The 15728-nt window shown below is 43.0% G+C and overlaps 1 protein-coding gene and 1 pseudogene across 2 annotated transcripts; one reads left to right on the forward strand and one right to left on the reverse strand.

Annotated features, from left to right (window-relative positions):
- Positions 1-295: 295 nt before the first annotated feature.
- On the forward strand, positions 296-7411 carry LOC125555002 (uncharacterized; the record flags this gene model as incomplete). The annotated part of the gene is made up of 3 exons (XM_087521118.1): positions 296-1292; positions 5381-6868; positions 7001-7411. Coding segments are annotated over 3 exons (2862 nt in total), but the record flags the coding sequence as incomplete, so codon positions are not given.
- A 3450-nt stretch (positions 7412-10861) lies between these two features.
- Positions 10862-14854, reverse strand: LOC147977282 (disease resistance protein RGA5-like; annotated as a pseudogene). The gene is made up of 3 exons (XR_015601828.1): positions 13698-14854; positions 11268-13329; positions 10862-11183 (listed from the first exon to the last, which is right to left on the reverse strand). The product of XR_015601828.1 is annotated as a disease resistance protein RGA5-like (transcript).
- Between the last annotated feature and the right edge of the window lie 874 nt (positions 14855-15728).

A 15728-nucleotide genomic window follows, 5' to 3' on the forward strand; every position in this document is an offset into this window, starting at 1 on the left:
CACATGTTGCCATGAAAGAATAAATTCCATCGTATTATCCAACAAACAAGAAAACACGTCGAGAGAAAAGACACGCGGCCTCACTAGCTATCTTTTCTCGTGCCCCAAATTATGCTTGCACTCCATTATTCTTGTACAAAATATTATATCGATCGTCATGTGACTTTTATACGTGTACTTTTCCATGCGTTTCATGATCCACAAGTCTGTTGCAACGCTGCCGTAAGATTTTGTCCGTTTCGACCTGTAGTGCCTGTTTCCGCCGTTCGTCGCCGTTAGTTGCATGCTTGACTAACTCGCCGACCCTCGCCGTGTACTCGCTGGTAACTGGACCACCGGCACATCTTTCTGCCATTGGGTCGGCGTCTTGTGTAGCCGGCGCAGGCAACGTGTCATTGCTCTATCATTGCCAGGCACGCCTCTCATTGGGTCCATCGCACCTCACGTAGGTAACCTTTCTTTTCTCTCTTTGCTCGATCTCACCCGAACAAATCTCACGGGTTCAATTCCAGCCGAACTTGGTAGGCTGCACCGTCTTAGATATCTCGATCTTAAATTAAATAGCCTAACAAACGTCATACCTACTACGCTAGGAAATCTCACGAGGCTCGAGATGCTTAGACTATCTTATAACCAACTCTCTGGCCAAATCCCGCTTGAGCTGCTGATGCGTATGCACAACCTTAGAACAATATATCTGCGTAAAAATGACTTGAGTGGCCAGATACCATCGTATATATTCAACAACACGCCTTCTGTGACGCACATCGATTTTCGAAATAACACCCTGTCAGGTCCTATTCCGCAATCCGTTGCATCCCTATCTATGCTTGAGGTCATTGACGTGGGGTTTAATCAACTCTCCGGTCTAGTGCCAGGAGGCTTGTACAACAAGTCTAGGTTCGAACATAATGGTAACCTAACTGGAACGTTTCCAAGTAATGAAAGTTTTAGCCTGCCAAAGTTGAAATTTTTGTCGATAGCCCTTAACAAATTTTCTGGTCCGTTTCCCTCGGGGCTTGCCTCATGCCAATACGCACAAGCACTTGATTTGCAGTTTAATTCCTTTGTGGATGTTGTGCCAACATGGTTAGCCAAATTGCCACACCTATGGTGGATCTCCTTGGGTTTTAATAACCTTATTATTGGCACGATCCCAACTGCTCTTAGCAATCTCACCGGTCTTATTTCACTCGACCTACACTACGGCACTTTGAAAGGAGAGATTCCACTAGAATTAGGTCTTATGGAAGAATTATCCAAACTGTCTCTTGGATACAATCAACTGACAGGTAAAATTCCAGCTTCCCTTGGAAATTTATCCAAACTGTCTTCCCTACACTACCAGAATCGTGATTAAGCCTGTGAGCCAATATATATTCCCGTCGGCCCCGCGTAGACTCCCAGGAAAATGTCATTTTACTGTGGGCCAGACACTGACCGACAGGTTTTTTCACCATATTCCTGTAGGTTCTGAGCAGGCACACAGGAAAAGTATATCCCTGTGCGTCGCGGCCCACAGGAATCGCATTCGGCCCTTCGCGCCCGCGGGCTGCCGCTTCGCGCCATCGGGTTTTTATTGCGCGCGCATTTTTTCGGAGAGGCCCACCCTTTTGTCTATTTTCCTGTGTGTTTGGGCTCACAGAGTTAGGCCCAATACAAAAGGAGAGGGCAAACACGTACAGCCTCCATCCCCAATTCAGTCGTAGTCTCGAGAATCCTCTCGATCCCCAATCCAGTCCTGCGCTTCACCGCCGCCGCCACCATCGTCCGGTCCACAGCCGGAGCCGCCGCCACACCATCCTCCGGTCCACCGCCGCCGCCGCCACACCACCCTCCGGTCCACCGCCACCGCCGCCACACCATCCTCCGGTCCACCGCCGCCGCCGCCACACCATCCGCAGGTCCACCGCCGTGGCAGCAGCTACACCATCCTCCCATCTACCGTCGCGGCTGCCTCCCCTCCCTGCAGAAGGCCGTCCTTCCGCCTGCATCTTCCTCACCACTTGCGTAGTGCCGGTCTCTGCCTCGCCACCCGCCGGAGCACCAGCATCTGCCCCCCACCAAGCTCCCGTACTTGTCCCCCCATTCAGATTTACACGTCTTCACCTCCGGCTGCCTGTACTCCTCTACTCGCTGCCTCACAAGTCCCCATTCTCCATATCTCTGGTAATATATTACCTTCTTTTCCTAGATCTACGATTTGTTTGCTCTATTTCTTGTGTAGCGTACAAGCTTCGTTGGAACTAATTTAGGCACATCTGATTAGTATACGGTTGATTTGGATAAGTTCAAACACCAATTTTTATGGGTTCCAACGCAAAACTAGTTGTACATGACCATGTACAGTTCTTTGGTGTGCAAGTTGATTTGGACAGATTAGTTTTGGTTGTTCTTAGACGTAAGTTGGAGCTTCTGTAGCAACACCAGTGAACAGCTAGCATGTAGCTTATGTACATGACCATCTAACTGTTCATTTTTTCTAGGTTGTAGCTTCCGTGACACCTACCTGCTATTTATTTATTTATTTAAAGTGAATTTAAGATCTATAAATCCTAGAATAATCTTATCTTTTCATATTCCAGAAACATCAGTGAACAGCTAGGGGAGTTGGCTGGCCACCCTTTTCGACGCCGTAATTTCCCAGCTTGAACAAGTATATTGGTAAGTTATAGCTTTGAGTTCTTAAATTTATGTCTGAAACAATTGTCTTTTTGTGAATTGTTATTTGTGCTGCTGCCCTTTAGTATGCTATTATTTTTCTGAAATAGCCCCATTTCTGTGAATTTTATTTCAGTATGATTTCTTGGTTAAATAATGGAGAACCGTGATTGGATGTATAGTGGATGGGTGTTTGGTCAAGTCCCTTCTAATATATGGCTTGAAGAAACTGCACGATTTATAGACCGGGCCTTCTCTTCCGTAGCTGAAGGTGGTAAAATTAAGTGTCCATGCGCCAAATGTCGGAATTATTTTCCGCAAGAAAGGCACATTGTAGAGAAACACTTGTATAAACATGGGTATAAGCCAAATTACAAAACCTGGACAGAACATGGTGAGAGTTTTGTAGCTGCTGCTGATGGATCTGTCCCTTTAGTACATCAAGAGGGCTGTAATGAAACTGATCGAATGGACAATATGTTGGTTGACTTAGGTGGTAGCCATCTTCCACCGGTTACTGAGGAGCCAACCTCCTCTGCCAAGGCTTTTTATAGGATGGTCAGTAGTGCCGATGAATTGGTACATGAGAACACAAAACACTCACGTCTTTCTGCTGTAGCTCGTTTGCTGGCTATGAAATCACAATACAACATGTCCATTGCACATTTTGATGATACCTTAAAAATAATCCATGAACTTTTGCCTCCTGAATCTAATTTGTCCGAAGACTTCTACCAATCCAAGAAACTCTTAGAAGGTCTTGGGATGCCATATGTCAAAATAGATGTGTGCAAAAATAATTGCATGTTGTATTACAAAGATAACAAACATAAAGAGAAGTGTGACTTTTGTGGCACATCTCGTTACGAGGAAGGCCAAAAGAAAATCCCACGTAAAGTTTTGCGGTACCTCCCTCTAAAAGATAGATTGCAAAGGCGTGCTAATGAAGAAAATGCAGAACTCAGGCGTGCTAAGGAGATGCTACAGCAGAAAGTAGATATGCATGGGCAGCTCATAACTGTATGTACAAATTAACGCCCAAATTCTAAACCAATGGATCTCAACTTCTCAATTATCAACTCGAGTAACATTTCTTCCTTTTGCAGGCACTTTTCAAGGAGATAGGAAAAGAGTTGCCAGCGCATATACTACATATACTAAGCCATGGAGCTGTTTCGCAACCAGAAGTAAGTGTATGAGAAACTTGAAGTTATCTATATCATATGGATGAATGTGTGATGTCCACTACTCAACTTGAATTTGTGCATTCCTTCTGACCTGTCTACGCTGATGTAGCTGCAATATCAACATTATGTTGCATATGAGATTTTTTTTCATGTTTTATATCAAGATATTTGGCTGTTTGCATCTGTGAGCTTGTCTACTCTCATAAGATTCTTTAGCTGTTATGCCCAATTTTTTTTTCATGTTTTATATCAAGATATTTGGAACTTCAAAGTAGCCTGGACATGTAAATGAAAAGAAAATCCATTCTTGGTGCCAAGCATTAATCAATAAATGGAAATTATTTTGTTCTGTTGTCTCCACTTATTATCCAACAAAGTATTGTGTTTTTATTGTTCTAAATCAGATTAAATAACAATTTGGTTACTTGGGCTTGATTCAGGGGACAAATAACTCGTCTCAAGCCGGCTCACAAGCGGTTGATGGCAACAATGATGTCATGTGGTCGAGCGAGGAGAACGACACCACTGGGAATGTCGGTGATCAGATCGTTGACGCAGCAGCCAACCATGGCGGAAACTGATTGCTCAAACAACATGATAACATCAGACTGTAGGTGGTCTTCATACGCTCTTTTGTGGACTTGTGTATCCAGTATGGTTTAGGAATGAGAACTAACATCTGGTGGTAGTTGCAAGCCAGCGTATTTTGCTAGTATTGTTGTAGTTGGAAGGTCCTTTTGTGGATGGTACCATTGTAGCCTTGTAGTGTACTTTGTTGATCTATATGTATGGAACTAATGATGATATATGAAGTCTGATGTTGTCATATAAATCTATTCTCACATGGTCTCTGTGAAATAATGTAAGCATCTGGGTTAAGCACATTGCTTTTCCGGCAGGAATATGAAAAAAAACATCATGATGCAACAGTGACGGCCAACGGCTGACAGGAATGCACGAACGTTGCAGCTTTCCTAGCACAAATTCCTGTCGGCTGAACCTACAGGTATAAGTTGGTAGGAATGCCTCCTAGTACAAATTTCCTGGCGGCCTTTCCTGACAGGTGGTTGACAGGAATATGTATTTTCCGGGAGGCATAAATCTGACAGAGCATTTCTTTCGTGTGAGCCAACCGTCAGGAATAACCGACAGCAATAATATTCCTGTGGGCCGACCGGCAGGCATATTGTTTCATTCCTGGCAGGCTATGGCTGTCGGTTGTTCCTGTCGGTTGGCCGACAGGAATTATATTCCTGACGGCTGTTGGCCCACACGCTTAGTCGCGTTTCTGGTAGTGCTAGCTTTGGCAGGAAATCAATTGTCCAGTCAAGTACCAAGAATATTTGAAAATAATATAGCTTTGACAGAACTTAGTTTGTCGAACAATAATTTTGAAGGGGGTCTGGACTTCTTGCCATCCCTTTTCAAATGTGGACAGCTCCGCTTAATTGATATACAAAATAATTCTTTCACAGGCATCCTCCCTAGCCATCTAGGAAACTTAAGTTCACAATTATCCAATATTTGGGCAGGACACAACGATTTAATAGGTGGAATTCCGGAATCAATATCAAACATAAGCGGCCTTGAACGAATAGATCTTTACGAGAACCTACTCACCGGAACAATCCCAGAATCCATCGCTATGTTGGAGAATCTTGTGTTCCTCCGTCTATCCAACAATGAAATGTTAGGTCCTATCCCAACACAAATCGGTATGTTTAGGAACTTGCAACGCTTGTATCTCCAAGAAAACAAATTTTCAGGCTCCATACCAAGCAACTTTGGTAATCTTAGTTTGTTAGAATACACCAACTTGTCCAATAACCAGTTAAGTTCCACGATACCCACGAGGTTTTTCCACCTAGATAAACTTATTGAACTAGATATTCCTCACAATTTCTTTGTTGGTGCACTACCAGCCGATGTTTCTGGCCTAAGGCAAGCAACTTACATGGACATATCGTCTAACTTCTTGGCAAGAAGCATCCCGGATTCATTCGGAGAGCTTGATATGCTAACCTACCTAAATCTATCACATAACTCCTTCAAGGCCTCAATTCCAGGTCCACTGGGAAAGCTAAAAAGTTTAGCATCACTAGATCTCTCATTTAACAATTTGTCCGGCACCATACCCATGTTCCCTGCCAATTTTACCTACTTAGCTACATTGAACCTCTCATTCAATAGTCTAGAAGGCCAAATACCTGAGGGGGGTGTTTTCTCAAATCTCACCTCGCAGTCTTTGATAGGAAATGCCGGGCTATGTGGGGCCCCACGCTTAAGATATCCTCCATGCCTCGAAAGATCTCGCTCAAGTAATAAACACTTGTTACAAATTCTAGTCCCAACAGTCACCCTAGCTGCTAGCATTATTTGTATTTCTGTATACCTATGTTCCAGAAAGAAACTTAGGAAGGAAGACATCAAAGCTTCTATTGATCCAAATTATGTCATAGACCTTCATATAGTCACCTATCATGAACTCATTCGCGCGACCAATAATTTTAATGAGGATAATATATTGGGATCTGGATGCTTTGGAAAAGTCTTCAAGGGACAACTGAGCAATGGCCTGGTTGTCGCCGTAAAAGTTTTTGACATGCAGCTCGAGAACGCTATCCGAAGCTTTGTTGCGGAGTGTCAAGTTCTTCGAATGGCGCGACACCGCAACCTGATAAAAATACTCAACACATGTTCCAACCTTGACTTCAGAGCATTAGTGCTTCAGTACATGCCAAAAGGCAGCTTAGAGATGATCCTACACCGGTCTCATAGTTCATGTCACCTAGGGTTCCTTGAGAGGCTAGGCATCATGCTCGATGTGTCTATGGCGATGGAGTATCTGCACCATGAGCACTACAAGCTGATATTGCACTGTGACTTGAAGCCTAGCAATGTGTTGCTTGACAATGAGATGACAGCACATGTGGCTGACTTTGGCATTGCAAGGTTGATTCTAGATGACAACTCCATGATATCTGCGAGTATGCCTGGAACAGTTGGGTACATGGCACCGGGTACATAATTAGCTTGCTCTTGTTATGTTTTCATCCATATACTTATTAAACCATTAATTATTGTGTCTCCACCTAAAACAATGTAGTAGAATCACTATGTTTCAAATTTTCATTTATGTTCCTGTTGAACAGAGTACGGATCACTCGGAAAAGCCTCAAGGAAAAGTGACGTGTTCAGCTACGGAATCATGCTCCTTGAAGTCTTCACCGGAAGAAGACCCACCGATGTCATGTTCGACGCACAACTAACTCTTAGGCAGTGGGTTCATCGGGCATTTCCTGCGGATCTTGTCCAAGTCGTTGACCGCCAACTTCTACATGGCTCCTCAATTTCAGGCTGCAGATTGGACGATGGCTTCTTAGCGTCAGTCTTTGAGGTGGGTTTGCGCTGTTCCAGCGACTCTCCTGACCAGAGGATGACAATGCGCGACGTGGTCGTGACGCTGAAGAAGATCAAAGCCGAGTACACCAAACTGGTAGCAACTATGTCAACTAGTGCAGCACAGTGAACCGACCTCATGTGCTTGCTTAATTGTGTCTCGTCTATATATATTCTACATCTGCACTTAGAATAACCACACATAACTTCAGGTATAGGCAAGACTGAAATAAGTCGTATTTTGCTGTATTATACATCAGGCATGTATAGCTGTTTAGACACAATTTTGTTCTCTCTGGCTGTGAGAAAACATTCTCATTCCCTTTTGGTCATGAACAAAACTGAACAAGACCAAAGAGAGTACAGAGGAGCATATCTTCTTCCTCCCGTATGTTCCCAAAACTCTGAATACGAGTTCACATTTGACATGCATAACTATATTTGGTCGTGATTTTCCTCTGACACTGACAGTTGAACACTTTCTGAAATCTGAACATGACGAAAGAGAGGCACAAGGCTTATCTGTTTCTAGCTGCAGATGCTTGTATAAGTAGTCAGCAAAACTCTGTACTGATACAGGAAGCCAAGATTGATTCAGTTTACCGTGCCTCTGTAGATATTGCATGGTTCAACTTCAACAGCGTGATTGTTCAGTTACATCCGTACATGAACTTCACTGATATCAATCCAGATTAATGTGAACTCACTGAACTAATTATACATGTGTGTGTGCACGGATTTTAGAAGGAACCATGAAATTATCACACTATTCATGTCGATAACCGAATGCGCATTAATATTCCCCACTGAAGAATCCAAAGCAGGTAAAAAACTCAACAATGTAGAAGCAACCTAATACTGCTGTGGAACAAAGTTCTAGATTGTGTAATTCTCAGAAACATTTTCAGCAGGTAAGAATGCAGTTATGTCTTTCATTCCGATCTTGTTTGGACCAAAAGACCTTTCATTCCGGTAAACACAAGAAAGAAACGGAAGCCAGTAAAAAAGCCGGAAGAGTGGTGACTAAAGAAAGTGCTTAAATTAGCCGGAGGAGGTAAGGAAGACCGGGGAGGAGGATTCCGACCGCTGCGGGTGATCCGATCTAGGGATCCACATTGTTTTCAGGTGAATCCTAGTTGCAGCCCGTGTGCTGCCAATAGACGAGCCTTTGCTAAAGGTTCCTCTCGGCGCGCCCACCCACTGTATTTGTTTCTCTTTTTTTTCATTTCGTCAACTGTTTTTTTTTCATTTTTATCTCAATTTTTTTTAAAATGTTCATTCCTTTTCTTTGGTTTTTTCTTAGAATATGTTTTATGTGTTAGAAAAAATCTTAGTGTTTTACAAAAAAATTCATCCTATATTATAAAAATGCTCGATATGTATTTTGAAAGTGTTTAGCGTTTAAAATTAAAAAAATCATCACAATTTTAAAAAATTTGTTCGCGTTGTCAAAATTTGTACCTGATTTTCAATTTTCCGTTCACAAATTTGAAAATATTCATAAACATGAAGATGATTCATGAATTTTGAAACAAGTTCGCAAATTTGAAAAAGTTCTCAAATTTGGAAAATGTCACGAAATCTGAACAGCTTTTAAATTTATTTCTATTTTTTGAATATATATAAAATTCCAAACATTTTTTTAATACTAAGCACAATTCTAGAAATTCTAAACAAAAAATTAAAAATAGTTATCCAGCTGCTTGTCTTCCGGCCCAGCAAGCCCATGCGCGGCTGCTTATATATATTGAAAGAAAAGAGCCGCCGGTTGTCTAAAAAAACTACCACCCTGTCGCCCAATAATGCGAAACATATAAAGAGTTACACGCAATTACACGCTGACTAGACTTCTTTCTTTCTAACTAACCACTCTCCCCCTGATTTTCATGGGGATGGGCCCCTCCTCCTCTTAACCTCCAATCACAACCCATTTGTTTGTAAAACCCATATAAACCTATGTATGTGTAGCATTACTCCCCTGCCGCCCCCGCCGCTTCTAGGCAGGAGGCGTCAAGCATCCGGTTCGGTTGGGTCATGAGAACTGTCCATGTCCTTTCCCCTGGTTCGATGGCCTTTCTCCGGAAGAGCAGCTCGCCGTGTCCGCCAAGTCGCCTCAAGACGTCCCCAAGCTGTGGCAAGTGACCTCATATCCCACCGCAAGAGAATTAACTAGATGTACTACTGAACTGAACCTGTTGATGTGATGATGGTTTAGGCTGTGCCGATGGCTGTGTTGTTCTCGCAGTCGCAGACCTGCTCCGTGGAAGTCGTGGGGCTGCCAGGGTGGATGGGAGCGCGCTGCGTGCCCATAAGACGTTCCGTCGTTCGTGGTCGGGCAGATCGAAGGGTTGGAGGACGCGGAGGACATCTTCATCAACTCGTTCCAGAACTCGTGTCCCCTTGCCCGTGACCCCCCACCTGTTTGCTGATTTGCCCACCTGAAAGATGGATCAAAGATGAAATACGTGAATTTTCAATAGTGTGAAAAGCAAGCCCTGGCCATGTGTTGATGGACTTTTAGTTCAAGTTCCACTGAATTTATGTGCTGCCTAACAAGTGCTAATGCTCATACTTTACAATTTGCAAAATTACCATATACCAGTTGGCCTATTTATTTTACTTCCTTGTTCCCGTGTATGAAATAGTTGACAGAGCAGCTATTCCATTATGCAATGCATCATTGATATTCCAGCTGTAAAATGTGAAATTGGCCCGTACATTTGATATACTTTTATAAAAAAGATATCCCATCCTTTTACCATTTTTGAAATACTTGTACTGCTTGGTTTATAACTGTCCTCTTAGGTCTGCCCTCTGTTGAAACAAACATCTTCGGATTCAATGTTGGTTAGGCACTACAGCATTCTGTTCCAGTTGGCTGAATGATTTTCCTTCATGTGTATGCTGATCAGTTCCAGATACCAGCGTACACCGCATATGGACATATATTATTATGAATATTTGTACGTCCATAGTACACATGTACTATATGTATGTGCACACTTTTTCATATATTTTTTAGATATGGAAATAAGGTTTTCGAAAACGAAAAATGGAAGGGCTACCTGGAGGCAAAGTTCTCGGCGGTGCCTGCTTCAGCCTGCAGCGTACGTTTGGGCGCCCGCCAACCAAACGGTAATTCATCTTCAGTTACTGTATTTATGCCGCAGCAGCGGTTGCAGGCATGCATGTTTAACTGTGTTTCAGCACACTGATTGCAGTAGGATCATTCGAGAGTTTTGTATTTGGAATAAGGGAAACCCAGCACCATTTTTCATACATATATACGTAGTATTAGCAAGCAAGCAGCAACGTAACGTGAGTTGAGAGATGGCTTCTCTTTGGAGGTGTCCCCTGTTTCTGCATATGTTTTTCCTGTCTCTATCTGAAAGCACAAAGGGAAGTAGCTCCACATCTCCTTCACCAATCACCATGACATTCCAAGCAACGAAGCATGTCAGTAGCACGCATGTGCACTAATAGATGCGCTGTGTGTGAAAATCAAATCTAGAAAAAACAATACATGTACACTGCTTCAGATAACGAGCTCACAAAAGGACCGGGTAATCTAGCTAGTAGAGGCGTTCAGATAACTAGATCATACATGTTCAGTGAAAATTTGTCCATACGACGCCTCGGTCTCAAATGGAAACATAGCTTAATTCTCGAGCGGGCAAAGCCAGAATCAATATTACATCTCTATCTTGAAGAGTATTCAGCAGAAATAATCCACATTCCAGGATGCCCAAACAGAAAGATTATGTCTTGATAATTGTGAAAAGTAAACAATGGGGATTCAATGTAGCAATTAGCAACCAGACCACTATCGCCATATTTCTGAATGTGACCATCACCCTGCTTCAGCTTCTTATTTTCAGGCCTTCCTTCAGTATGCCACTCCAAGTCTCCAAGTAACCCAGCCAACCGCACATCATCCTATATATTGGCGCCAAAATCAGTTTTGGACAAAAGATGCATTTTGATGGTAAAAGAAAGAATGATCAGGGTCTGTATTAATACCTCTTGCAGTTGGTGATGAGGATCGTTCCACTCGGAAGATGAGCATCTTAATTCTCATCAGTGCCACCATCTTCCTTGCTCTTTTTCTCGTCACCACAAATGTCTTCACTGTCCTCTTCAGAACACTGGTATTCCTCACAAATAGTAACTGCGGGATGGTTTGGATGGGCACCTGCTTCAACCCTGATCACAGCCTCTGCAGCCTTTCTCTCGGAAGGTGTAGCGCCCCTATTGTCAAGCCTTGCCGTTGCTTGTTTAAGACATGTGAGATGCTCAATGCCTAAATAGAAGCCATATGTTTTTGCCGTTGATACATTGATAAGCAAATCCAGCTTCTTAAGCTTGGGCATGGACCCTTTGACAAATGTGACGTATGCTGACGCATCATTACTATAGATGGTAAACTGCTTCAGACTTGGGAATCCTCGGACTATAACCCTATCATCAGGTCTTGTTCTAAACCACAGTACAAGGTGAAGTAAAGATGGGATCTCCCCAAGAGTGACCAGACCCTCCTCTGTCAATTCAGCTAAATTGATGTCTAGGACAGAAAGGCTGGTGAGTGCTGGAGCAATCCACTCTGGAACTTTCGTGAAATAGTAGTCACCGACCATATAAAATGCTTGAAGGGTAAATGGCAATGGGGACCAAGACCCTAAGAATTCGAGGGAACCATCGTTCCCTCTTATCCTTAAAGACCGGAGCCTGCAGCTACCACAGTGAGGAAAGTAACATTTCTTCATGCCTCCTGAACTCGTCAGATTCTCCACCATCGAGATATATATCAATTTCCTCCAATCCTGGCAGGTTCCCAAGATCCTCCACCGCATCAGCTGGACTCCCTGTAATACTAAAGCCTGATATCTCCCGTAAGTTCCTCATATTTCCAATCTTCTTTGGTATACTTGTCCAACCTCCAGCAATTAGGTGTTGTAGTTTGGTCAGCTGAGCGAATCCAGTTGGCAACTCTTCCACTGGTGTAGCTCCAAAATGTAGTGTCTCTAGGTCACGTAGCAACACGATCTCTGACGGTAGCTTTGAAATTCTCGTGGCTGGAAAGTTTAGGTACTTTAGTTGGAGCAATTTGCCAATACTTTTCATATCATACTCTCCCAAACCCTCACAACCTTCAAAATCCAGTACACGTAGAGCTTCAAATTTTGCAAGACTAGGCAAGTGTTTGACGCAAGCTGAACATGTTACTGTCAGAGATCGAACATGGCTTAGATCTTCTTGTGCGAGTAAATGTACAAGCTCAAGATCAATGTGCTGGATTGATAGGCGTCGAATAAAACCTTGACGATTTGCTAAAGTTGTTTGGCCACCACCTATCACAACGATGAAATTATCTTCATTTGATTTTGAAATAATAATTTCTAGCATCATGTCATGGACTCAGCAAGCACGAGCCTTGCCATCATAGCCGATGTCCTCAGGCTGTACCATGCTTTTGTTGACAAGCTCATAGAAGTATCTCTCAGCGACTTCTTGCTGGCTTTGTCCACGCTCTTCAGAGATAAATCCTTCCGCTATCCACCGCCTCACTAACCTCTCTCGATCAATCACATAATCCTCGGGGAATACACTTAAATACAATAAACATGTCTTGAGATTAGGTGGAAGATCATTGTAGCTAAGTAATAGTATCTTACTCATTCCCTCCAAACTCTGGTTATTTTCCAGTGCAGAACCAATTGATCTTCTAATCTTCTCCCACTCCTCCTTGACAACTGGTCTATTTGCTAACAAACTAGATATACTAATAATTGCCAGTGGTAGGCCTCCACACTTTTTCAGGATTTCATTTGAACTTTCTTTCAGCATATCAGGGCAGTGGTCCTCAGAGCCGAAAATTCTTTTGAGAAACAATCTTTTGGAGTGAAGATCACTTAGGGCTGCCATTTCATACACACGGTCATCACTACCAGGACAACATGATCTTGCCACATCAATAATGCGTGTAGTAGTTATAATTCTGCTAGAACAATTATTGTATGGAAAAGCACACTTGATATTGTTCCATGCTTGAGTAGACCATATATCATCCACTATGACAAGATACCTAATAAATAGTAGCAGATGATGTTAACTGATTTTGAAATGGAATTCAACTAGAAAAATAATTTAGCATACACCACTTCAATACTATTTAAGTGGAACTACACAAGTCTACTAGTACTCATTCAAAAAACAACAATGTTTATTTGATATATTTTTATGTGCAAACATTGTTTCTCAATGCTTATTTGGGTATATATGGACTATATTTTAATACAAGAGACAAGGATGAATTGCACAAGCCACAATTGTGCTTTTTTTTTCTTTACGTGAAAGATATAATTGGACATACAATAGTAATGAGTAACTACCAAAACTTGTGAAACATTTGTAAGGAATGTTCTGAAAAATAACAACAGATGTTAAAGTTACCTTTTATCTTGTAGCAGTTCTCTTAGCTTCGCAATGGACTTCTTTTCATCCCAATCACTTGTGTCTTTTGTGGATCCATCTTGGCATGGCACTTGAGAGATTACATCCTTTATAATATTCTTTATATATGGCTTTTGTGAGACTGATACAAAAACCTGACAATCGAAATGCCCTTGAATCTTGCGATAGACCTCATTTGCGAGGGTTGTCTTTCCTAATCCACCAAATCCAACAATTGACAACACCTTACGATCCTTGGTGGAGCTGTTTTCTTCTTTCAACATCCACTTGACAAGATCATCTCTTGGACCCTCCACACCCACAAGGTGTGCCTCCTCGGCAAACAGAGCACACAACCGAGGATCCACGGCCGCATGCTCGGTCTTGCTGCACGGAATCTCACTCAGTTTGTAACAATCCTTGAGCTCTTTGACATGCTTGATGCGGGCCTTGAGCTCGTCGATCTGGTCGGCAATTCCACAGCGAGAATCGAGCGATTTGAGGAAGCGAGTGGTGTCACGGAGGAGCTCCTTGAAGCCTCCCCGACGCCCGCGTTTACCGAGGCGACGGATGAACTTGTCGATGCAATCCTCGGTATCATAGGCCAGCTCCCTGAGCAGCGATATCCACGTCATCACCTCGACATCAGGGTCTTCTAGCATGGTGTAGTTTTTGAGCGCGGCATGCATGCTGGTCAGCTCAGCTTGGAGGGAAACGATCTCACCGCGGACCCCTCGTATGCGGCCGTACTTGCCGGCGAGCAAGTCGGCAAGCTTCCCCAGCAGGGGACCCATCACGCCATGGGAGGCGCTCACCGCGACCTCCATGGATGGATCGATGCCCTCTGCTAGCTATGATGCTCGTTTCTCTCGTTGGTGTTTGTCATGTGTGCTGCTGGGAGAGTGGAGACGGAGAAGTGGGGGGATGGAGGAAGAGGAAAGGAGCAGGCAATAATTGGGTGCTGCGTAGCAAGCAATAATAGGTGGGAATGGCATGTGTTGCTGGGTCCTCCATGTCGATTTCATGAGTGGATCAAGGACGACAATGATATACATGCACTGTTTTAGATAAGGAGTGCACAGAACCACTTCATCCACCGGAACCACTTCGAGCTCATCCACAGGAAGCCACCGCCTCCCCATCTTCATCCACAAGCCACCACCGTTGTTGCAGGATGTCTACTACGCAACCTTCTTTTTGTAGACTCGTGTTGGGCCTCCAAGCGCGAAGTTTTGTAAGACAGTAGCAAATTTCCCTCAAGTGGATGACCTAATATTTATCAATTCATGGGAGGTGTAGGATGAAGATGGTCTCTCTTAAACAACCCTGCAACCAAATAACAAAGAGTCTCTTGTGTCCCCAACACACCCAATACAACGGTAAATTGTATAGGTGCACTAGTTCGGCGAAGACATGGTGATACAAGTGCAATATGGATGATAGATATAGGTTTTTGTAATCTGAAAATATAAAAACAGTAAGGTAGCAAGTAGTAAAAGTGAGCAAAAACGGTATTGCAATGCTTCGAAACAAGGCCTAGGTTTCATACTTTCACTAGTGCAAGTTCTCTCAACAATGATAACATAATTGAATCATATAAGAATCCCTTAACATGTAACAAAGAGTCACTCCAAAGTCACTAATAGCGGAGAACAAACGAAGAGATTATTGTAGGGTACGAAACCACCTCAAAGTTATTTTTTCTGATCGATCTATTGGGCTATTCCTATAAGTGTCACAAACAGCCCTAGAGTTCGTACTAAAATAACACCTTAAGACACACATCAACCATAACCCTAATGTCACCTAGATACTCCAATGTCACCACAAGTATTCGTAGGTTTGATTATATAATATGCATCACACAATCTCAGATTTCTATTCAAACCAAAACAAAGAACTTCAAAGAGTGCCTCAAAGTTCTACCAGAGAGTCAAGACGAAAACGTGTGCCAACCCCTATGCATAAGTTCATTGAACCCGCAAGTTGATCACCGAAACATATACCAAGTAGATCACGTGAATATCCCAT

Source organism: Triticum urartu, chromosome 4A (assembly GCF_056163025.1).
Source record: "Triticum urartu cultivar PI428250 chromosome 4A, HENAU_Tu73, whole genome shotgun sequence".
NCBI classification, from domain to species: domain Eukaryota; kingdom Viridiplantae; phylum Streptophyta; class Magnoliopsida; order Poales; family Poaceae; genus Triticum; species Triticum urartu.